Consider the following 24,255-nt stretch of genomic DNA (forward strand, 5'->3'; position numbering starts at 1 on the left):
GGACCAGCAAACATGATTGTGCTTTGAAAAGCCCAAGACTGCTGCATAATGGATGAACACATTTTACACTGGTGTCATCTAGCCAGCAGCAAGAGAGCGCCATCAGAATGTGACGAGACACTTGATACAATAAAAGCTTGGTTTAATGTTAAAATAGTGAAACAACCAGGAGTTGCGCAATAATTCAATTTAACAGAATTAGTCTGCGTGACTGTGAGAGCGTTTGAGGTAATTTCACAAAGATGCTTTCCAGAAAAATGGGAAATATGAAAATTTGGAAAGAAAGCCTGCACCAAAAATAAATAAATAAAAGTAGTTAATTGCAACAGGAAAATAGTGTGGTTTTACGCATAGCTGGAATGAAGAGGACCAGGAACATGTATCTGTTGAACACCACAATGTACCATATCAGATTTTAGTCAAATGTATCCAAAAGGAGTCTAGCAGTGCAATAACATGACTTACATAAACACACTGAACCCAATCAGATTGGGCAGGATGAGTCCCCTTATAGGATCAGTCCTTACCCTATGAGCTCTGGTGGGGAGAGCTCACTTTCTGCAGCAGCAACCTGCACCGACACCGGCCGGCCACAAGGTGGCCTCAAAACTCAACACAATAGTTCCACTGCTCTCATTTCTGCCAAAATGTTTTTCGCGCCGATTTTGAAAGTCAATGTTGTGGTTTGAGAGACAGAGAGAGAGAGAGAGAGTGGCAGAGAGAGAGAGGGAGGGGGGCAGAGAGAGAGAGTGGCAGAGAGAGAGAGGCAGAAAGAGAGAGAGGCAGAAAGAGGCAGAGAGAGAGGCAAAGAGAGAGGCAGAAAGAGAGAGAGAAATAGAGAGAGAGAGAGAGAGAGAGAGAGAGGGAGAGAGAGAGAGACAGAGGTCCTTACGTTGCACTTGGTGGTCAGGTAGGGCTGCATGGTCATAGCGTGCTTCACCATTAGCTGGGCGCGGATCTTGCTGAACAGGTACAGTGTGGTGATGCAGGCCACCAGGCGGGTCGAGTTCACGCTCTTGTGCTCAGTGTCTGCAAGGGTGAGAAAATGACCTAAACCCCACGCACACGTTTCCAGGACATGCAACCACCAATATCTCTGTCTGATGAAACATATTTAATAGTCCCAGCCCACATAAGGGAATAACTCAAGGTCAGAGATCAAATGAGGATTTTGCAGAACAGGTGGGGAAAATGGGGGGCAGCCATCACGTTACGTGCTGAACCAATTTTGATTGGCTTCCCTGAGTCGGCCAATGGCAGCAAGGGAAATGCACCAATAAGAGAGTGGCGTTGCAGTTCAATGTTCGGCATGTAGGCTGGTAAATTAAAGGCCCTCGATTTACCCCCCAGGCTGAAGACTGCCATGGTACCCAAGTCCTTAACGTGACGAGTCAACGAACAGTCAACTGCACTGACGGACACTGTTATAATGGCCAGGCTTGCTGGATAGCACAATTCTACATACACATGGTCAGGCTTAGACAAGCCGTGTGAGCCTCTCAGGATAAGAGTCGTTGTGCTGTCTAGCAGAGGTGTAGGCGTAGTACTAGCGTCCCATACCTGCGAGGGACTCTTCGTATTTCAGGATGTGTTCCACCAGATTGTCCACGAGCTGCACGCAGGCTTTCTTGGCTGGTTTGTAGGAGGCGTCCTCCTCGGACTTCAGCAGCTGCGGGGGGGGGGGGGGGGAGAGGCAGAGCTGGTGAGCCGCTGCACGCTACAGGTGGGGCTAGGCTAGCAGATGCTAACGGGCTAACTGACATCCTGTCAGGAAGTTCCCTTGATAAGCAGAGTAAAGACCAGTCTATTACTATAAACAATGAATGAAAGTAAGAACAGTTACCAGATATAAGAAACATTTAATAGAACCCAAAAGTCATATGTGTTGCAAGACCACTTACATTCTGAAGCAGTTGTTCGAACCAATCGTAGCCGGTATCTCGGCAGGCAGCCACCTGAAAGAGATGTCTCGTTAAAGGTGCTGCGTTTTGATGGACGTGCCACTGATGTCTCAGGATTGGACAGCATTGGGAAGTGTGTGTGTGTGTGTGAGTGTGTGAGTGAGTGAGTGAGTGAGTGAGTGAGTGAGTGTGTGAGTGTGTGAGTGAGTGTGTGAGTGTGTGAGTGAGTGAGTGAGTGAGTGAGTGAGTGTGTGAGTGTGTGAGTGAGTGTGTGTGTGTGTGTGTGTGTGTGTGTGTGTGTGTGTGTGTGTGTGTGTGTGTGTGAGAGTGTGTGTGTGTGAGTGACCGAGAGTGTGTGTGTGTGTGTGAGTGTGTGTGAGAGTGAGTGAGTGAGTGAGAGTGAGTGCGTGAGTGTGTGAGTGACGAGAGTGTGTGAGTGACGAGAGTGTGTGAGTGACGAGAGTGTGTGAGTGACGAGAGTGTGTGAGTGACGAGAGTGTGTGAGTGACGAGAGTGTGTGAGTGTGTGAGTGAGTGAGTGAGTGTGAGTGTCCGAGAGTGAGTGAGTGAGAGAAAGAGTGAGTGAGTGAGTGAGTGAGTGTGTGTGTGTGTTTGAATGCGTGTGTGAGTCTGAGTGTGTGAGTCTGAGTGTGTGAGTGAATGAGTGAGTGTGTGAGTGAATGAGTGAGTGTGTGTGTGAGTGAGTGAGTTTGAATGCATGTGTGAGTGTGTGTGTGAGTGAGTGAGTTTGAATGCATGTGTGAGTGTGTGTGTGAGTGAGTGAGTTTGAATGCATGTGTGAGTGTGTGTGTGAGTGAGTGAGTTTGAATGCATGTGTGAGTGTGTGTGTGAGTGAGTGAGTTTGAATGCATGTGTGAGTGTGTGAGTGTGTGAGCTAGTTTCTTCCAGTCTGGTCCGTTCGCATGCCCTCACCACGTCTGTGATGTTGAGGATCTTGCGGGTCATGGCTTCCTTGTCGTGATTGGGGGTGGGAGTGAACCACAGCTTCTGGAATGTCTCGTTCACCAGTTTCTGCAGGAGGTGTGAGCACACGTGCACGTGAACTAGTGAATACACACCTGCCATTTACCTCAAAGGTATTCTACCGCGATCCCATAAAAAAAAAAACTAACTTAACTAGCCATATGTACACAGTCTCAACCACATCGTCGACCGGACGGCTGACTGAATAACATCGCTGCGACCACACTTCCCATCATAAGTGAACACACACCAGCCATTTACCTGAAAGGCATTGTGTCTGCGTTCCTAGAGAAAGAAAGTAAAGGAGCGTGCGTGTGTAGTCTAGAGGCGAGCCGCGAACCTTGATGCCTTCCTCGTCGTTGACCCGGCGGATCATCTTCACGCACATCTCGGTGATCTTGGGGAAGGCCGGCTGCTCCAGACAGATGTCCCGCAGGATCTTGATCACCCTCTTCCTCACGCTGATTCCCGTGTCCTGGGAGAAAAGGAAACACACGGTAAATCGCCATAAATAATAAAACAAAACACAAACAAACGCAACAGCGCACACAGCCAGCATACGCCACCTCTCATAATACCCAGAAAATAACGTCGGCCGGTATAATAATGTAAAACGGTCGATGGTTGGCATATATGTTGTGTTCACACAACGTGCGTTTCCGGGGCTCGGCAGAGATCAAAAAGAATGTTGGGAATTTCGTTGTCAAGTGAAACGTTGTGAATTGTACCACATGCGACCTGTTGCGCAGCTTGTTCTACTGACCTTCATATGCACTTTGTTTGTACGCAGCTCTGGGGACACGCGGCTGCTGAACTAAACGTGACGGAGAGCGTCAGGCCTGCCTCCTGTGCCTCATCCACACCCCTAGGTGGCAGTGTGGGGCAGCGCACTTCACCTGAGGTGAACTCTGGTACTGAGACTGAACCTCCGTGTGGGGAGGCGCCGCCAGGGGCTGGGGCCCTCGCTGTTCGGCTGCCATTTGCACAACTGGGGATTAAACCCGGCACCCTGCAGCTCCCAGGCCCCGGCCCAGAACCAGTCCCATTACAGACCCCGCAAAAACAACGGTCCCTGTCAGAGCAAGCCCACAGCTTTTCTCTTTCCAATCTCAGACAGAACGTGTGTGACATTATCCGTGGTCTAAAAGTTAGAAATGTGAAAAAAAAGTAACAATAAATAAATAAAACAGGACCACTACTTCTTATTGCGCTAATGCCGACCACCTAGATACGCAACAAGTTAGACAAGTATCGTGGCAGGGCGATGTTGGCTCAGGCAGTAAGAGCAGTCGTCTGGCAGTTGGAGGGTTGCCGGTTCGATCCCCTGCCTGGGCTGTGTCAAAGTGTCCCTGAGCAAGACCCCTAACCCCCAAATGCTCCTGATGAGCTGGTTGGTGCCTTGCATGGCAGCCAATCGCCGTTGGTGTGAGTATGTGTGTGAATGGGTGAATGAGAAGCATCAATTGTTTTGCGTTTTGGACAAAGGCGTGAAAGAAAGGCAGAGCATTTGACAGTGGTTATTGAGACGACACTACGCACCAGTATCCTCTCGATCAGCATGTCGTAGTACTGCTCGGTCAGCTGGGGCCGGCTCAGCACAAAGCGACCCAGGAGCTCCACCGCTGCCTCCCGCACGCTGGTGGAGTTATCCATCAGCCTGCCGTGCACCCCACGCTGCATGTCCGACTGCAGGAGGGAGGGAGAGAGAGAGGGAGGAGAGAGGGAGGGGGGAGAGAGAGAGGGGGAGGGAGGAGAGAGAGAGAGGGGGGCAGAGAGAGGGGAGAGAGAGGGGAGAGGAGAGGGACGGAGAGAAGGAGAGGAGGGAGAGGGCATGGTTAGCCTGCGCACTGTGTGAGCAGAGACAACCGGGCCTGCTGGCTAACACACGCTGTAGCCACATACACCCACACAACCGGACCTGCTGGCTAACACTCACGCTGTAGCCACATACACCCACACAACCGGACCTGCTGGCTAACACATGCTGTAGCCACATACACGCACACAACCGGACCTGCTGGCTAACACACACGCTGTAGCCACATACACCCACACAACCGGACCTGCTGGCTAACACACGCTGTAGCCACATACACCCACACAACCGGACCTGCTGGCTAACACATGCTGTAGCCACATACACGCACACAACCGGACCTGCTGGCTAACACACACGCTGTAGCCACATACACGCACACAACCGGACCTGCTGGCTAACACATGCTGTAGCCACATACACGCACACAACCGGACCTGCTGGCTAACACACACGCTGTAGCCACATACACCCACACAACCGGACCTGCTGGCTAACACTCACGCTGTAGCCACATACACCCACACAACCGGACCTGCTGGCTAACACATGCTGTAGCCACATACACGCACACAACCGGACCTGCTGGCTAACACACACGCTGTAGCCACATACACCCACACAACCGGACCTGCTGGCTAACACACGCTGTAGCCACATACACCCACACAACCGGACCTGCTGGCTAACACATGCTGTAGCCACATACACGCACACAACCGGACCTGCTGGCTAACACACACGCTGTAGCCACATACACGCACACAACCGGACCTGCTGGCTAACACTCACGCTGTAGCCACATACACCCACACAACCGGACCTGCTGGCTAACACATGCTGTAGCCACATACACGCACACAACCGGACCTGCTGGCTAACACACACGCTGTAGCCACATACACGCACACAACCGGACCTGCTGGCTAACACACGCTGTAGCCACATACACGCACACAACCGGACCTGCTGGCTAACACATGCTGTAGCCACATACACGCACACAACCGGACCTGCTGGCTAACACACACGCTGTAGCCACATACACGCACACAACCGGACCTGCTGGCTAACACACGCTGTAGCCACATACACGCACACAACCGGACCTGCTGGCTAACACACACGCTGTAGCCACATACACGCACACAACCGGACCTGCTGGCTAACACATGCTGTAGCCACATACACGCACACAACCGGACCTGCTGGCTAACACACACGCTGTAGCCACATACACGCACACAACCGGACCTGCTGGCTAACACACGCTGTAGCCACATACACGCACACAACCGGACCTGCTGGCTAACACTCACGCTGTAGCCACATACACGCACACAACCGGACCTGCTGGCTAACACACGCTGTAGCCACATACACGCACACAACCGGACCTGCTGGCTAACACTCACGCTGTAGCCACATACACGCACACAACCGGACCTGCTGGCTAACACTCACGCTGTAGCCACATACACGCACACAACCGGACCTGCTGGCTAACACTCACGCTGTAGCCACATACACGCACACAACCGGACCTGCTGGCTAACACACGCTGTAGCCACATACACGCACACAACCGGACCTGCTGGCTAACACACACGCTGTAGCCACATACACGCACACAACCGGACCTGCTGGCTAACACACACGCTGTAGCCACATACACGCACACAACCGGGCCTGCTGGCTAACACACACGCTGTAGCCACATACACGCACACAACCGGACCTGCTGGCTAACACACACGCTGTAGCCACATACACGCACACAACCGGGCCTGCTGGCTAACACACGCTGTAGCCACATACACCCACACAACCGGACCTGCTGGCTAACACACGCTGTAGCCACATACACGCACACAACCGGGCCTGCTGGCTAACACACACGCTGTAGCCACATACACGCACACAACCGGGCCTGCTGAAATTGTTTGAAAAAGAAATCTTGTGGCTCCGCAAACACTTTAAAGTGCAAGAACAGCAGCGATGTCCTGGGGAGTTTGAAAGCTGCCGGATGGACAGACTCACGCGAGCCAGGATGCTGGGATCCACAGCCACCACCTCAGAGAGACACTTCATGGCTTTAGTTCTGACCGCAATGGCACTCTCCCCGAGGACCCTCAGGATCTGCAGACCAGGAGTCACTCCATTACATTACACTCCATTACACACTACATTACACTCCATTACACACTACATTACGTTATATTACATTACATTACACTACACTACATTACACACTATATTAGATTACATTACACTACACTACATTACACACTACATTACATTACACTACACTCCATTACACACTACATTACACACTACATTACACTACACTACACTAAACACTACATAACACACTACATTACATTACACTACATCACACTACTCTACATTACACTACACTACATTACACACTACATTACATTACACTACATCACACACTACATTACACACTCCATTACACACTACATTACATGACATTACACTACACTACACTACATTACATTACACTACACTACACTACATTACATTACACTCCATTACAGACTACATTACACTACACTCCATTACACACCACACTACATTACATTACACTCCATTATAAACTATATTACATTACATGACACTACACTACATTACGTTATATTACATTACATTACACTACACTACATTACACACTACATTAGATTACATTACACTATATTGCATTACATGACATTCCTCACCTGCGTTAAATAAATATCGAAGCTCTGTGCAAAGGGTCTCATAGAGGCCAAATAACGGACGATCAGGGACGAGTCGTCATAGTCCACGGTGTCCGTGTTCATTCTGGGGGGGAGAGAGAGTGGCGGTTAGAGAGCGGGGAGGTAAGTGTGTGGGGGTAAGTGTGTGAGGAGGGTAAGTGTGTGAGGTGGAGGGTAAGTGTGTGAGGAGGGTAAGTGTGTGAGGTGGAGGGTAAGTGTGTGGGGTGGAGGGTAAGTGTGTGGGTAAGTGTGTGAGGTGGAGGGTAAGTGTGTGGGCAAGTGTGTGAGGAGGGTAAGTGTGTGAGGTGGAGGGTAAGTGTGTGAGGAGGGTAAGTGTGTGAGGAGGGTAAGTGTGTGGGGTGGAGGGTATGTGTGTGAGGAGGGTATGTGTGTGGGGTGGAGGGTAAGTGTGTGGGGTGGAGGGTAAGTGTGTGAGGTGGAGGGTAAGTGTGTGGGTAAGTGTGTGAGGTGGAGGGTAAGTGTGTGAGGTGGAGGGTAAGTGTGTGAGGAGGGTAAGTGTGTGAGGAGGGTAAGTGTGTGGGGTGGAGGGTAAGTGTGTGGGGTGGAGGGTAAGTGTGTGGGTAAGTGTGTGAGGTGGAGGGTAAATGTGTGAGGTGGAGGGTAAGTGTGTGGGGTGGAGGGTAAGTGTGTGAGGTGGAGGGTAAGTGTGTGGGGGTAAGTGTGTGAGGAGGAGGGTAAGTGTGTGAGGAGGGTAAGTGTGTGAGGTGGAGGGTAAGTGTGTGGGGTGGAGGGTAAGTGTGTGGGGTGGAGGGTAAGTGTGTGGGTAAGTGTGTGAGGTGGAGGGTAAGTGTGTGGGTAAGTGTGTGAGGAGGGTAAGTGTGTGAGGAGGGTAAGTGTGTGAGGTGGAGGGTACGTGTGTGAGGAGGGTAAGTGTGTGAGGTGGAGGGTAAGTGTGTGGGTAAGTGTGTGAGGTGGAGGGTAAGTGTGTGGGGTGGAGGGTAAGTGTGTGGGGTGGAGGGTAAGTGTGTGAGGTGGAGGGTAAGTGTGTGGGGTGGAGGGTAAGTGTGTGGGGTGGAGGGTAAGTGTGTGGGGTGGAGGGTAAGTGTGTGAGGTGGAGGGTAAATGTGTGAGGTGCAGGGTAAGTGTGTGAGGAGGGTAAGTGTGTGGGGTGGAGGTTAAGTGTGTGAGGGTAAGTGTGTGGGGGTAAGTATGTGGGGTGGGGGGTAAGTGTGTGGGTAAGTGTGTGAGGAGGAGGGTAAGTGTGTGGGGTGGAGGGTAAGTGTGTGAGGTGGAGGGTAATTGTGTGGGTAAGTGTGTGGGGTCAGACGTGTGAGGTGGAGGGTAAGTGTGTGGGGTGGAGGGTAAGTCTGTGAGGAGGGTAAGTGTGTGAGGTGTAGGGCAAGTGTGTGGGTAAGTGTGTGGGGTCAGACGTGTGAGGTGGAGGGTAAGTGGAGGGTAAGTGTGTGGGGTGGAGGGTAAGTGTGTGGGTAAGTGTGTGGGGTGGAGGGTAAGTGTGTGAGGAGGGTAAGTGAGTGAGGTGGAGGTTAAGTGGAGGGTAAGTGTGTAGGGTGGAGGGTAAGTGTGTGGGTAAGTGCGTGAGGTGAAGGGTAAGTGTGTGAGGTGGAGGGTAAGTGTATGAGGGTAAGTGTGTGGGTAAGTGTGTGGGGTGGAGGGTAAGTGTGTGAGGTGGAGGGTAAGTGTATGAGGGTAAGTGTGTGGGTAAGTGTGTGAGGTGGAGGGTAAGTGTGTGAGGTGGAGGGTAAGTGTATGAGGGTAAGTGTGTGGGTAAGTGTGTGAGGTGGAGGGTAAGTGTATGAGGGTAAGTGTGTGGGTAAGTGTGTGGGGTGGAGGGTAAGTGTGTGAGGTGGAGGGTAAGTGTATGAGGGTAAGTGTGTGGGGTGGAGAGTAAGTGTGTGGGGTGGAGGGTAAGTGTGTGAGGAGGGTAAGTGTGGGAGGTGGAGGGTAAGTGTATGAGGGTAAGTGTGTGGGTAAGTGTGTGGGGTGGAGGGTAAGTGTGTGAGGTGGAGGGTAAGTGTATGAGGGTAAGTGTGTGGGGTGGAGGGTAAGTGTGTGGGTAAGTGTGTGAGGTGGAGGGTAAGTGTGTGGGTAAGTGTGTGGGGTGGAGGGTAAGTGGAGGGTAAGTGTGTGAGGTGGAGGGTAAGTGTGTGGGTAAGTGTGTGAGGTGAAGGGTAAGTGTATGAGGGTAAGTGTGTGGGTAAGTGTGTGGGGTGGAGGGTAAGTGTATGAGGGTAAGTGTGTGGGGTGGAGGGTAAGTGTATGAGGGTAAGTGTGTGGGGTGGAGGGTAAGTGTATGAGGGTAAGTGTGTGGGTAAGTGTGTGGGGTGGAGGGTAAGTGTGTGAGGTGGAGGGTAAGTGTATGAGGGTAAGTGTGTGGGGTGGAGGGTAGGTGTGTGGGGTGGAGGGTAAGTGTGTGAGGAGGGTAAGTGTGTGGGTAAGTGTGTGGGGTGGAGGGTAAGTGTGTGAGGAGGGTAAGTGTGTGGGTAAGTGTGTGGGGTGGAGGGTAAGTGTGTGAGGGTAAGTGTGTGGGGTGGAGGGTAGGTGTGTGGGGTGGAGGGTAAGTGTGTGAGGAGGGTAAGTGTGTGAGGAGGGTAAGTGTGTGGGTAAGTGTGTGAGGAGGGTAAGTGTGTGAGGAGGGTAAGTGTGTGAGGTGGAGGGTAAGTGTGTGAGGTGGAGGGTAAGTGTATGAGGGTAGGTGTGTGGGGTGGAGGGTAAGTGTATGAGGGTAAGTGTGTGGGGTGGAGGGTAGGTGTGTGGGGTGGAGGGTAAGTGTGTGAGGAGGGTAAGTGTGTGGGTAAGTGTGTGGGGTGGAGGGTAAGTGTGTGAGGGTAAGTGTGTGGGGTGGAGGGTAAGTGTGTGAGGAGGGTAAGTGTGTGAGTTGGAGGGTAAGTGTATGAGGGTAAGTGTGTGAGGAGGGTAAGTGTGTGAGGAGGGTAAGTGTGTGGGTAAGTGTGTGAGGAGGGTAAGTGTGTGGGTAGGTGTGTGAGGAGGGTAAGTGTGTGGGGTGGAGGGTAAGTGTGTGAGGGTAAGTGTGTGGGGTGGAGGGTAAGTGTGTGAGGAGGGTAAGTGTGTGAGTTGGAGGGTAAGTGTATGAGGGTAAGTGTGTGAGGAGGGTAAGTGTGTGAGTTGGAGGGTAAGTGTATGAGGGTAAGTGTGTGGGTAAGTGTGTGAGGAGGGTAAGTGTGTGGGTAAGTGTGTGAGGAGGGTAAGTGTGTGAGGAGGGTAGGTGTGTGAGGAGGGTAAGTGTGTGGGTAAGTGTGTGAGGAGGGTAAGTGTGTGGGTAAGTGTGTGAGGAGGGTAAGTGTGTGGGTAAGTGTGTGAGGAGGGTAAGTGTGTGGGTAAGTGTGTGAGGTGGGTAAGTGTGTGGGTAAGTGTGTGAGGTGGGTAAGTGTGTGGGTAAGTGTGTGTGGAGGGTAAGTGTGTGGGTAAGTGTGTGAGGAGGGTAAGTGTGTGGGTAAGTGTGTGAGGAGGGTAAGTGTGTGGGTAAGTGTGTGAGGTGGGTAAGTGTGTGGGTAAGTGTGTGTGGAGGGTAAGTGTGTGGGTAAGTGTGTGAGGAGGGTAAGTGTGTGTGGAGGGTAAGTGTGTGGGTAAGTGTGTGAGGAGGGTAAGTGTGTGTGGAGGGTAAGTGTGTGTGGAGGGTAAGTGTGTGGGTAAGTGTGTGAGGTGGGTAAGTGTGTGGGTGGAGGGCCGGTGTCGGGCGAGAGGGGGGGTTCACCTCAGCGTGCTGAACTGCGCGGGCGTGGCCTTGATGATGGAGCGCAGGAACTTCTTCCGGACCTCGGCCTTCTGCATGATGTCGCCCGTGGTCTCGATGTCCTTGGCGTGGTGCGGCCCGTCTGACGAGTCCTCATCCTTCTGGTTCTGCGACTTCATCGCCTTCTCCGACTCCGTGGTGGTGTCCCGGAACCACTGCGCCACGTAGAACTTCCGCGCAAACTACACGAGAGGGGAGCGTCGTTTTATCACCACGACAAAGACAGAGCGATCTCCCCCAAATCTAACATGTCAACAGGCTGAAGGAACATCTACTTCTGTCAGGGAACATTTTCTTCTTTCTATAAGGAACTGTCAGGGGGGAGCTTCGAATGTGGAGAAGTGCTGTAATCTCAGCAAGTCCGAAAATCAGTTTGGTCGCAAGTTTCATAAAAATAGAAACCAGAACGAGCTTTCAGCTGTGAATCCCATCTTCAGTGATAAAAACTTAGCAGACTTTGGACACAGCCCTGAGGGACAGCACAGCTCTGGGACGGGCGGTAAAAGGTGAACTCACCACGAGCGAGGGGTCAGTCTCTGCGTTCTCCTCCAGGTAGTCCAGCAGGGTCTTCTGCAGCTGCTGCGTCTCGTCGCTGCCTGGATTCTGCACCACGGGCGAGAGCGTGGAGGGGGTTAGGTCAGGGGGGCACAACCCCGGCCCTGGAGGGCCGGTCTGCCAGCTGGCTTTTGTTCCAGCCAATTGCCTTCATTTATTGACTACTCAATAAATGATGCTGGTTAAATGGTAAATGGTTGGCATTTATATAGCGCCTTTACCCAAAGTGCTGTACAGTTGATGCTTCTCATTCACCCATTCATACACACACGGCGATTGGCTGCCATGCAAGGCCCCGAGCAGCTCGTCAGGAGCATTTGGGGGTTAGGCGTCTTGCTCAGGGACACTTCGACGGGGGATCGAACCGGCAACCCTCCGACTGCTCTTATGGCCTGAGCCATGTCGCCCCAAGTACATGTCGTGGTTCACTCCTGTACTTGCGCAGAGTAACTTTAGGATACACTTGCAGCCTGCAGCTGTAGCTGGTGCATATCATTATTTAGCTAATTGAATAATGAGGAGTGGGCGCTGGGTCAGAGAGGACGCCCCGCAGGGCAGGCCAGTGTCCCGTACCTGCTGCAGGATCCTGTCGATGGAGCGCTGGTCCATCTTGCTGGTGACCGCGTCCTTGCGGAGTCGGGCTGCCACGGTCCCCAGGTAGTCTAGGGAAGCCACCCGCAGAGCCATTTCCGTCTGCTTGTTACTGAACTGGTGCACCTGGAGGGAGTTGGAATGTGATCAATCGGATCAGATTCATACCTCATAGGTTATTTGTTTTCAAACGCGATTCTAATATCTTGGGATGCGTCTCAGTTGGACCTCGGCCCGGAGGTGAAGTGGTTACGGGCCGTGGTTACGGGGCGTGGTTACGGGGCGTGGTTACGGGGCGTGGTTACGGGGCGTGGTTGCAGACAGAGGACACGGCGGGCTCACCAGCAGCCGGCCCAAGAGACTGAGCAGCAGCTCGGCCGCGGGCCACTCCGGCTTGTTGACCGTGGACAGCAGGTCCTGGACGAAGTTCTCAAAGAGCGGCCGGTAGTCCTCCTCCCCCTGCTTGCTGCCACACCTGTGGAGAGACGGAGAGGCATTTAGCGGGGGCAAAGACTCTCCTGTGGAGAGACGGAGAGGCATTTAGCGGGGCAGAGACTCTCCGCGATGACGCAGGCGCGCTGGTGGACCGAAGGGTGGAGGAGCCTTACTTCTTCAGAAACACGGAGAGGAAGTTCTGTGCGGTCCTCATTGCGGTCTCGTAGGAGTTTGTGATCAGGACGTCTTGATCCACCTGCAGAAAAACAAACAAAAAAAACAAAACAGAAAAATGTAAACTCCAGTTCCTGCCGTGAAACCCCTATTATTGCCTAAAGCTGTGACACCAAGAACTGCGGGAGCAATTGCACAGGATTTAGCTGGACGGTACCAGAGAGGACGGTACCAGAGAGGGCGGTACCAGAGAGGGCGGTACCAGAGAGGGCGGTACCAGTACCTTGTTGCCACAATGGTCCTCTGCGTCCTTGTCGGAGGGCAAGTGGACGACGCACTGGATGAGCTGGAGCACCAGAGCCGTCACCATCTGAATGTACATGGGCTCCCCGTCCACATCCGTGCTGTTCAGCCTGGGGGCGCCATGAGAGAGGTCAATACGCCATCAGAAATACAGTCTTCTCCAAAGTTCTTCCTAAGAACATTCAATTTTATTTTTCCCCTTTACCCTACTTTCCTTCCTTAAAGGTACAATAGGTAATTTTGGACTTCCTAACGGTCAAGTGAGGAATTGCAGCAACAAACACCCTCAAACCAGAAGACTGCTTTATCCCTCCCCCTTCTCTGTGAACACGCTGATGTTGAAACCCCTCCACGCCATTGGCTGTGGCAATTCAAACCAATTTTCAACCAATGAGCTTGAATGATAGGAAGGGGTTTACAATGGTGTTGTAACAATGTTTTAACACAAAAACCTTGAAGATGTGAAGAGTTCCAGGGGAAGAACAGACACACTGTTACCTGAAGTTCCTGAGGCTGCGTTTGCTGGTTGGCAGCCGGGCCAGAGAAGTGAAGATCTCTTCCAGGATCAGCTGCCTGTGCTTCTCGTACCGGGAGAAAACCTGAGGCACACAGCCAACGAGACGGTCAGGGCCGCACAACCACTGCATAGAGGGGCTGATGGGAGATGGAGTCTGGCACTTGGTGAACAGATCTTAAAATTGATAAAAAAATGAGACTCCACGTCCCATAATGCTGTATGGTTTTGGGAGGTTTGTGAGGTTCTCTTTCAGAAGAATTAAGGTTACACCTTTTCCCCTCAGAAACTGGTAGAACCTGACATAAATGCTTTTCTAAGTTTTTCTTTCATTGTTTACAGGGAATGGTGCTGTAAGTACATGGCTTCAATAGCGGTCAGTAAGTCCATTCTAAATGTTTTTTTGTGAGTTTCTCTCCTAAAAATGGACATCTACAGAGAACGATCACAGACTGAAGAATCATTTTTAAAGCCTTGAAGAAACCATTTATTATATTAAAGGTTAATATATAAGGTATTCCTTTCAACTCGTATTCCCTAAATCTTGGCTTTGACTAAAACACTTTGAGGCGACAAAACGTGCTTGCAGTGGCCAGAAACCCATAACGGACTGGGAGACTGGAAGAGGACTCTGGTGCTAAAGGGGCAGCACGAGTACGTTTGACGGGTTCCTGAGGCGGTCCTGACACACTCACCGCAGTGACCAGCTTGATGGCACACAGCTGGAGCTCGCTGACGTTCTCCACAAAGAAGGGTGTGATGCCCATGGAGGAGACCTGGGGAGAGAGGGGGGGTGATATTCCACGGCCTCGCCCTGTTTTCAGCGTTACTGCCTCGCCCGGTTTCACTTTGTCTTCATGCATCAAGGGACAATTATTTTCTCAATTCTCACAAAACAAAAACCAAAAAAACCCTGGTTTAATAAAATAATGGCACGGTGACTGACGTTACAACTGCTGGACACTTGGGTGGTAAAGCCCAATACAGACACATGAGACTGCTGTATGCTTTTATACCCCTGAGGTGTCAATAACTCATCAGTCTCTGTTATGTAGCGGAGTTTTACCACCCAAATGTCCGGCAGGTGCATACACCGTGGAATTGCCCCATTCTTTCCGATGCAAGACATTTTCTTGCGATGAAGGTTACCTGGAGGATAGTGGTGTCGGTCAGCAGCTGGATCTCCAGGAGCTCGGAGATGTTGCTGACGATGTCGCACACCTTGTTGTACAGCATGACGATGACCCTCTGCTTGTTGGTGGAGCACTTTGCTCGCCGGGCCTTCGAGCTCATCAGCCCACCTGAGGAGGAGGAGGAGGAGGAGGAAGAGGAGAGCGAAAATCAGGGCGCGAAGAATCAACAGTCTCGACCAAATTTGGTTTCCAAGTCCGTACTACCCAATAACAGCGAAGGGCGTTACGGACAAGTGCAGGACGTGTCGGGAGAAAATCCCATTAAAGAGGTTTCTAATACATATTTGCAGTAGAAAATAAACAAAATCACAAAGACAACAAATGACAAAAACTTTTTTTTTTGTAAAATCAACCCCAGAGTATTTCTAAACACTTGTGGTTGTGAAGGGTCTCACGCCCTGCAAAACACACTCGGCAACAAGCACTGTTCAGGCCCTCTGACCTTTGGCTCAAGAGGTCACATTCCACATTAGCACTCAATCAGCAGCTCAGCGAGCCCCTGGACGGTCTGCGGGGAAACGAAACGCTCAATAACCACGGCAACAGTGAGTGCTAGCGCGGGAGAGGCGCTACGGATACTACGACCTCTGCGTTTCGTAAAGGCAGAGCGTTCTCGGTCGCTATCTGAACAGACGGAGCGAGGCACTCGGCCAACCGAAGTTCGAGTTCAGCCATTCAGATTGCTCAACAATTACCCTGAACCCTGCGAAGTACACCACGTTGACTCGGTTTTACTGGGAATTTTTGAAAGGCGCAATTCCAAGGGCGAATCCGTGGACGCGGACGCTACGGAGACGAGCAGATGCGCACAGGAGGGCGATCGACACTCTGAAAGGGTGTCGTGCCACACCCAGGCACAGTGAAGACGAGGGAGGGGGGTGGGGTGCGGACAGGCTAAGAGACCCGTGACAGGAGAGTCAGGGCCGTGGATGCGGGACAGCGCAGGTTCTGACCTCCGTGAGGGTCCACCCGGTAGACGGGGTCGTACTGCGGGTACAGGGTGTTCTGCAGGTGGAACTTGGTGTACTGCAGCACGCGCTCGATCACGTCCTCGATGTACACGGCCTTGGGCATGTGCAGCGACGTCATGATGTTGAGCGCCGTCAGGCAGGCGTCGGCCGACTTGGTCACGCGCTCCATGATCAGGTCCCGCCAAAGCCGCTCCTCGTCCTCCGTGTCGTTGTCCTGCGGGGAGGGAACGGCGTCAGGGCGGGTATGGGCCGGGGGAAACGCGGCCGGGGCCCGGCGCATTTTTGGGGGAACTCACGTGGTTCATGAGCGTGGAGAGCTTGGAGCCATCCTGAATGTTCTTCTCCAGGATGTTCAGCACCTTCACCAGCTTGTCGGATGGAAGCTGTGGAGCAAATGAGTGGTGTTACCGGCACAATCGCACCCTGAAGCCAAGGACAAACCCATTCAAGTCATGACAGCATTGTCTCGCAGACCAGCCCCATAAGCAATATACAACACAAATATACACCCAGGCCAGCTCAATCGTGAATTTCACAGCTTCTGTATTACAGCAGCACTACCTAAGTACTAGATACTAGATGTACTGTACCCTGCATGTGATGCCCATGGCCTGCAGTTGCCCTGTACCGTACCCTGCATGTGATGCCCATAGCCTGCAGTTGCCCTGTACCGTACCCTGCATGTGATGCCCATGGCCTGCAGTTGCCCTGTACCGTACCCTGCATGTGATGCCCATGGCCTGCAGTTGCCCTGTACCGTACCCTGCATGTGATGCCCATGGCCTGCAGTTGCCCTGTACCGTACCCTGCATGTGATGCCCATGGCCTGCAGTTGCCCTGTACCGTACCCTGCATGTGATGCCCATGGCCTTGATCTTGGCCGACTCGCTGCCCAGCTCACTCAGCTGGTGTTTCCCCAGCAGCAGCTCCTGAGGAATCTCGTCATCGTCAGCTAGGAAGACAGAGTGGGGGGGCGGGTTCCATCAAGGCATAACGGCTCAAAAATCGTCACTTTCATTTTGCATATGAGAAACGGATGAGAAAGCGAGGTTAAGCGATGGCGTCGGTGAAGCTGCTCCCTACTCGATGGAGCATACACATTCCATTGATACCAGTGCAACAGTAAACAATATAAATGACGCTGGTGTAATGGACCTGATAACAACCAATCTTCTCTGAAATGAGAAATGCAGTATGAATCAGTACCCAGAGCAGTGAAGTCCATGTCTTCCAAGTTTTCCAAGATGTTGTCCACACTGGCTGAGAACCTCTTAAAAGTTGAAGAGTCCATCATTTCTGTTCACAGATAAAGAGGGGAACCGTTACGGACACACCGATCGCTGCCGACGTACAGAAACGCGCGGACGGGAGGGGCTCGAAATTACCTTCAGGTGTGAGCTTCGGCTCGTACGCTTTCCTCTTCTTCTGCTTTTCCTTTTTCCTCATCTTCTTGGCAACTGGGGGCAGAAGACACGCACTCAGCCACTAAAACACCGGGAAAGCCAACCCTAATAAACTCTTCCCCCAGCCCAACCCACACTTCGTTCTGATGCCGGTAATGAAAACACTGAAATCGGTGATAAAAGTAGGCCCATGCCAGGTGTGGCGCCTTTCCGAACGGCTCACGACAAAAACAATATCCAAGGCTGTAAAGTTTGGTTTCTATTACACGCATGAATTCACAGCAATATGTGCAATAAGTGCTTTTATCCAAGTAAGAGCTGGGACTGGATTAGGGGAATGGTCCTAATGAATGAATCCACATGACAGAGCTGGGAGAACACAACCTAAAAAGCTGCCAAGTTCACCAGTGGTGTTAGAGCCAACAGCTCAACAACAGAAGACACATTAAACGGAAACCCTTTTTAATAGCAGACAATGTTATGCTCATTTTAGCGTTGGTGTTGTGGGTCAGTTAGTCTGACTTCTACCCATCCATTACATGGTTGACACAAGTGACCACAAAAACAGACACACAAAGACCGGGCAAACAGAGTTCCCAGAAACATGCATATACACTCAAGTCAAATCAAGACATCATGGGTCGCGCACACACACACACACACACACAGGGTTCTAGACTGCGACCATTTTTTGAGAGTGCGCGAGCTACAATTTCACGTGGTCGCATTAGTGCGAGTGCATGATGATCACCGGTGTTTTGGTGCCGCTCCGGCAGCGAATATCACACGGGTACTGCGTTAGCCATTGTGGTTGAAAATAGTACTTTTTCTTCTTCACTGGCTCAGTCGCTCTCTCCCTACCTGCACTCTTACTGCCTGTACCTTCATCATTAGTGCGCGTGCGCGTGTACGTAGCGGCGCTGAAGACAAAAGGCGCGAAACAAACAAACAATCAAAAAAAATTACAGATTATTTTAAAAAACAAAGTGAGGACAGAGAAGGAGGCTGGTGGAGAGGGAGAGCCAACAATATGTCCCGAATCAGACACGACTGATGATGAGAGTGCAGGCAGTAGGGAGAAGAGTGCAGGTGGAAGCAGGGCGCGACTGAAGAAAAAAAAGTATTGCTTTCGAACACAATGGCTAACGCAGTACCCGTGGTTGCGGTACGAACGGGTGAATTTAGATTCAGATTTCCTTTATTGACATTGGAATACCACAAAATTCAGAGTTCAGTGTGGTGATGGCCTTGGGATAAAAACTGTTAATTAATCTTGTGGGTCCAAAACATTCAATGTTTGGCAGTGTTCAGTTCACGTATGAATGCTGCAGCTAATAAGTTATGCTGTTAGTAGGGAGGGCAAAGTGGAGCTTTAGAATGTAGACCACTGTGTGCACGTGAGCTCGCCAATAGATTTCTCACAGAAAACGTAATTTGTCCACGTTTTTACTTCACAGTAGAGGTGATCAAACTTACAATAACTAAGTGCTAGTGTGTTCTAAGCCTTTACTGGTCCCTGTACGATGTTAGCATGATGTAGCTAGCATACGCGAATAGCACAAAGCCATACAATTTGGTCAATTTGGCACTTGGTCATTCGAACGATATAAATAAAAGCATTCGATTAAGTTCGACGGCACCGGAATTTTCGGCAAAAGTCCCACCATAGGATTTATTTAAATCTTTAAAAGTTATACATTTTCTGAATCGTCATTAATTCATCTTGTTTCTATCAGTGATTCGGCGTGATCGGACAGTTCTGTAACTATGTAAATGACGTAAGAAGGATACAGCAGTGTTATGCTAAGCAAAGCTGTTATGCTTTGCTTTTATGTTTGTTATGTTTTGTTATGTTCAGTTATGTTCAGATTAGAATATTTTGCAAATAACAAGTCTGGAGTCACTGTCAATCTTTACATCAATGCAAAACTAGGGTATGCAACTATTCATCAAGGTCATTGATTAATACCATGCTGTACAAAGAAAAAAGGTGCGACCAAATCATATGCTGGTGCGACCAACTGAGAAAGTTGGTAGCACCAGTGCTACCAGTGGAAAAGTTAGTCTGGAACCCTGACACAGCACACACACAGCACACAGCACACACGATGTGGCAGGGTGGAAGCAATTCAACAAGCACACAGGCACGCAAGCACACGTGTTCATACAGACAAGGGGACTGGCTCACTGTCGGTGAAGGTGGGTGGGGGCGACCCGGATTCGGAATATTCCGGACTGCGTTCCCGGTAGCGGCTCCCGGACCCCCTGCGGCCGCCTTCGTGGATCCCGCCCTTCCGCTGCTCCCGCTCCGCACACTCCCACGCCCGGTCGCGGTCCCGGTCGCGGTCACGGTCCTTCTTCTGCTTTTTCCGGGCAGCTGTGCGGAGGGAGGCACGGTTACCATGGAAACCCAGGGGAACTGGGAGCTAAACTTCACGTGAGGTTGTGTGGCTCACCTCCAAAACCCTAAAAACCTATCCACACAGCCTCCAGGTTACATCTGATACATGTGGGGGCCTGTACGTTGAATTGAGGATGTGGGCGCATCGTCCAATTAAAGTAAATGACGCACCTCAGATAAACCAAAGCTGGTTTCACAGAACGGTTGGCATCAGCATCTAAAGCAAACACACTAAATTCAAACGGATAGCAAACGTGTCTTCAAAGGTACTCTTTTAATCCATCTGCATGAGGTACAGTGGTTTCCTAATTATGACCCATTAGAATCAATGACCTCCCGCCTCCCCAAGAGACTCATCAGCTCACTGTATTTGTGCACTATGGCTGATCTTGTTGTTCTAGCACACAGAATATGGTTTGAAAATTAAAGTGCTGTGGCTTTCTTTCACATCTGACATGTGAATCAAAACTGCAAAATAATAGTTTTAGGTGGATACATTGTGGGATCCTCTCTATGACTGAAAATAAGCTACTGATGCCAGAATATTTTCACGTAGTATACAACCATTCAAGTTTTCAACATCCAAACTCACCAATTAGCACTTAAGACACAATTTTCAAAACCTGTTTTAGAGTCCCTAAGATATGAGGGTAGAGAGTAAACATAGGTTCAACAAATAAAATCCAGTCCAATAATATATCAACTTGTAGTTTGCCTAGTTTCTTGGGTCTTCGTTGGACGCCAATCCTAAGAGGCTGAGAAGAGATTCCTGCGGCACTCTAGGCACAGGACCGCGGAGAACCGTGGGGCAGGGCCGGACCGCACGGTGGTGTGAGGGGGACCGTGGGGCAGGACCGGACCGCACGGTGGTGTGAGGGGGACCGTGGGGGACCGTGGGGCAGGACCGGACCGCACGGTGGTGTGTGGGGGGCCGTGGGGCAGGACCGGACCGCACGGTGGTGTGAGGGGGACCGTGGGGCAGGACCGGACCGCACGGTGGTGTGAGGGGGACCGTGGGGCAGGACCGGACCGCACGGTGGTGTGAGGGGGACCGTGGGGGACCGTGGGGCAGGACCGGACCGCACGGTGGTGTGTGGGGGGCCGTGGGGCAGGACCGGACCGCACGGTGGTGTGAGGGGGACCGTGGGGCAGGACCGGACCGCACGGTGGTGTGAGGGGGACCGTGGGGGACCGTGGGGCAGGACCGGACCGCACGGTGGTGTGTGGGGGGCCGTGGGGCAGGACCGGACCGCACGGTGGTGTGTGGGGGACCGTGGGGCAGGACCGGACCGCACGGTGGTGTGTGGGGGACCGTGGGGGACCGTGGGGCAGGACCGGACCGCACGGTGGCATGAGGGGGACCGTGGGGCAGGACCGGACCGCACGGTGGTGTGTGGGGGACCGTGGGGGACCGTGGGGCAGGACCTGACCGCATGGTGGTGTGTGGGGGACCGTGGGGGACCGTGGGGCAGGACCTGACCGCATGGTGGTGTGAGGGGGGCCGTGGGGGACTGTGGGGCAGGACCGGACCGCATGGTGGTGTGAGGGGGGCCGTGGGGGACTGTGGGGCAGGACCGGACCGCACGGTGGTGTGTGGGGGACCGTGGGGGACCGTGGGGCAGGACCGGACCGCACGGTGGTGTGTGGGGGACCGTGGGGGGCCGTGACGTGGGGATGGCGGTGGGCGAGGCGTACTCACACTCGCCCGTGTCGCTGTCCTCATCGGAGCTGACCTCGGCGTACTTGGGCTTCTCGTTGACCGTGCTGCGCTTGCGCTTGTTCATCTTCACGCGCTCGCACAGGGGCATGGTGGACTCGATCTCGGCCAGCAGCTCCGGAGGAAGGTCCTTCAGCACCGACTGGTCGATCCCACCTGCAGGGAGGAGGTGCAGACAGGACAGTGGGCCTGAAAACGGCAGGCGGGACAACGGCAAGTCCTGAACCGTCAAAGTGCAAATCCTTAGCGTGTAGCGGGAAGGCAGGCAAACCGCAGAGAGGTGCCGGTGAATAAAACGATCTAATCGAATTTCGTCCCAACAAACCAGAGCCACACAAACTCAAGTAAAAGCGTGGCAGCCTTTGTGGAGTGTTTGGGTCAGGAAGAGACCTGGCTGTAGGCTGTGCGAGAGCGTCGCTGTTTAAAAGTGTTTACGAACACACGCAGCTCAGTGGGTAGCAATTCCCCGAGCAATAACTGCAGCAATCACCAGCTGAACGCTATATTTAGACTTATTTATCACTGTACCCATTCTAGTGGGGGTCCAAAACACTATTTCTTAATATCAATACACACGACGACAGACAGCAGCATTTCAAACAAGAAATTTACCCTAACATTTCCAAAAGAAATGTCAAAAACTTGACCACAATGACGACTTGAAAAAAAAAGTGAGCCTTTTATCAGTTGGGTATTAGAGTGACGGTATAATTTAGGTCCATATGTGTTTTGGTTAAGACTTTGTGGTTTATTTTAACTTCTGCAAAGCCCGTTTTAATTAACTGTTAAACCCTGACAATGGAGAGACGGGCGGCGGGAGCAAATCCCCGACTCATCGGATGCAGCGTGTGGTCTTCAGACCTGCCGCCATCCCAGCGCCGCGCCTCACCTTTCATCTTCCCCGAGGACAGCCTGTTCTTGCCAGACTTGGAGCTGCGAGCGTTCCTGTCCTCCTTGTCCCTGATGAACTTCTGCACCTCGTCGAAGGTCAGCTTCTGCAGCACCACCACGGGCTTGGCGCCCTTGTTGAGGTCCTCCACCAGGCCGATGCGCTCCAGCTTCACGCGCGGCTCGCTCCAGCCCTCCGTCAGCGTGCGCAGGTCCGCGCCCGCGTTGGCGTCCTTGTCCCGCTTGATTTTGGGGATGACGAAGTTCCTCAGCGCCCCGGTCTTGCCCCCCAGGAGGAAGGAGGGGAACTCGGGGGTCTTGACGTCGGGCTGCGGGGGCTTGTGGCCCTCGGGCCGGTTGCGGCCGGCGTCGGCGCCGGGCGGTTTGAAGCCGGGCCGGTCGGAGCGAGGCCGGCCGCTGGAGTCCAGGCCCCCCCGGCCCTCCTGCTTCACCCTGGGGCTGTCAGGCCGCGCCCGCTCCTCTGGGGACCGGTGCTTCCTCTCCCTCTCGCGGTCGCGGTCCCGGTCGCGGCCGTGCCTGGGGTCGTGCTCCCCGCGGCCGGACTTGGGCGTGTCGGGCCGGCGGATGCGGGCCGGGTCGCCGCGGTGCCGGTCGTCCCGGTGCCCGTCGTGGCCGTCCCTGCGGGAGGAGGAGGAGGGCCTCCCGTCCTGGGCCCGGCCGTCGGGGCGGGGCTTGCCCTCGGGCTTGGCGCCGTCGTGCCGGTGTTTGGCCGGGTCGCCGCGCCGCTCGCCCGGCTTGCCGGAGGGGTCGCGCCGGTGCTCGTGCTTGTGCCCGTCCGGGCCCTTCTGCCGCGGGGCGTCGGCCGGGCCCTTCTTGGGCGTGTCGGGCCGCTGCTTGATGACCTCCGGCCTGCGGTCGGCGGCGCGCTGCAGCTCCCCGTCCGCCCTCCTGCGGGACGCGTCCTCGGGCTTCAGCCGCAGCACGCCGGCCGTGTCGGCCCCCTCGGCGGCCGGGCCCTCCCGGGGCTCCTCGGGCCAGCGCTGGGCCTCCAGGGCGGGCGTGGGCGCGGCCGTGCAGGGCTCCGCCTGCCCGTCGGCCCGGCCCGCGTGCTGCAGGTCGATGCTCACCATCAGGGCCGGCCGGCTGGCCCCGTTGCCGGCGGAGCTGGCCTCCTGGGGCGCCACCCTGTTCCCGGCGTTCCCGCCGGCGCCCGGACCCCCGCTGGAGCCCGCCGTGCCCCCCGCCGTGCCCCCCGCGCCCGGCTCCTGCGGGTACGAGTCCTGCTTACGCTTCTTCAGCGGCTTGTCTGCAGGGAGAGGAGAGACCGCAGTCACAAAACCACAGTCACTAACTGAGTACAGCCCAGCAAGACGCTTCACGTCTCTTCTGTAATGTCATGATGTCATGATGGTCGACGACTAAGTCTGTCAAAGCACATCAATCTGCTACCCATTGGGGTTACCATGCCGACTGTGTGACTGCACTGACAGGGAACAGTCATCTGGTAAATCTAATACTCAGGAAAACATGGGGGTGAGGAGCCAATATGGACAACAAGTCGACAGAAGCGGTTGTCCCTAGCGGAGGACAGCTCAAGTCTAAAAAGTGAAAGAAGGGAGATGTGGGTAAACAATGCCAAACTCAATAGACCCAAGAGAGTTCTCCATCAGTCTCTACAGAAGGGCGGAGAGAAAACCCGGAGCAAAGAATGATACACACGTCACACCCCTGTATTTAAGGGGTGTGTCGTGGACATTTTTGATACAAGACTACCCTATTAATAAATCTATGAAAAACCCTGTGAGACTTACTAATGGTTCTAGGTTCACAGACAGTGCAGTCCATAAGTATTTGGACAGTGGTACAATTTCTGTTCTTTTGGCTCAGTATGGGATTTACATCCACATTGGGTGAACCATGTAGGAATTACACCCCTTTTCAACCAAAAAGTAACCAA

General features: G+C 53.0%; 1 protein-coding gene across 1 annotated transcript in view; it reads right to left on the reverse strand.

The window, feature by feature from the left end:
- The window catches only part of nipbla (NIPBL cohesin loading factor a), an 83,853-nt gene that overhangs the window by 17,915 nt on the left and 41,683 nt on the right, over window positions 1-24,255 (reverse strand). The window contains exons 10-34 of the mRNA XM_061259663.1: window positions 22,339-23,604; window positions 21,432-21,605; window positions 19,520-19,708; window positions 17,314-17,385; window positions 17,135-17,224; window positions 16,777-16,880; window positions 16,225-16,311; window positions 15,911-16,142; window positions 14,914-15,065; window positions 14,460-14,540; window positions 13,749-13,849; window positions 13,231-13,360; window positions 12,947-13,029; window positions 12,681-12,813; window positions 12,321-12,464; window positions 11,709-11,795; window positions 11,154-11,374; window positions 7,442-7,544; window positions 6,741-6,839; window positions 4,424-4,570; window positions 3,225-3,359; window positions 2,834-2,932; window positions 1,902-1,955; window positions 1,561-1,669; window positions 893-1,029 (exon numbers count right to left, since the gene is read on the reverse strand). Coding sequence (XP_061115647.1) covers window positions 893-1,029; window positions 1,561-1,669; window positions 1,902-1,955; window positions 2,834-2,932; window positions 3,225-3,359; window positions 4,424-4,570; window positions 6,741-6,839; window positions 7,442-7,544; window positions 11,154-11,374; window positions 11,709-11,795; window positions 12,321-12,464; window positions 12,681-12,813; window positions 12,947-13,029; window positions 13,231-13,360; window positions 13,749-13,849; window positions 14,460-14,540; window positions 14,914-15,065; window positions 15,911-16,142; window positions 16,225-16,311; window positions 16,777-16,880; window positions 17,135-17,224; window positions 17,314-17,385; window positions 19,520-19,708; window positions 21,432-21,605; window positions 22,339-23,604 — 4,229 coding nt within the window. The remainder of the gene's footprint in view (window positions 1-892; window positions 1,030-1,560; window positions 1,670-1,901; window positions 1,956-2,833; window positions 2,933-3,224; window positions 3,360-4,423; window positions 4,571-6,740; window positions 6,840-7,441; window positions 7,545-11,153; window positions 11,375-11,708; window positions 11,796-12,320; window positions 12,465-12,680; window positions 12,814-12,946; window positions 13,030-13,230; window positions 13,361-13,748; window positions 13,850-14,459; window positions 14,541-14,913; window positions 15,066-15,910; window positions 16,143-16,224; window positions 16,312-16,776; window positions 16,881-17,134; window positions 17,225-17,313; window positions 17,386-19,519; window positions 19,709-21,431; window positions 21,606-22,338; window positions 23,605-24,255) is intronic.

This window comes from Conger conger, chromosome 11, assembly GCF_963514075.1.
Source record: "Conger conger chromosome 11, fConCon1.1, whole genome shotgun sequence".
Lineage (NCBI taxonomy): Eukaryota > Metazoa > Chordata > Actinopteri > Anguilliformes > Congridae > Conger > Conger conger.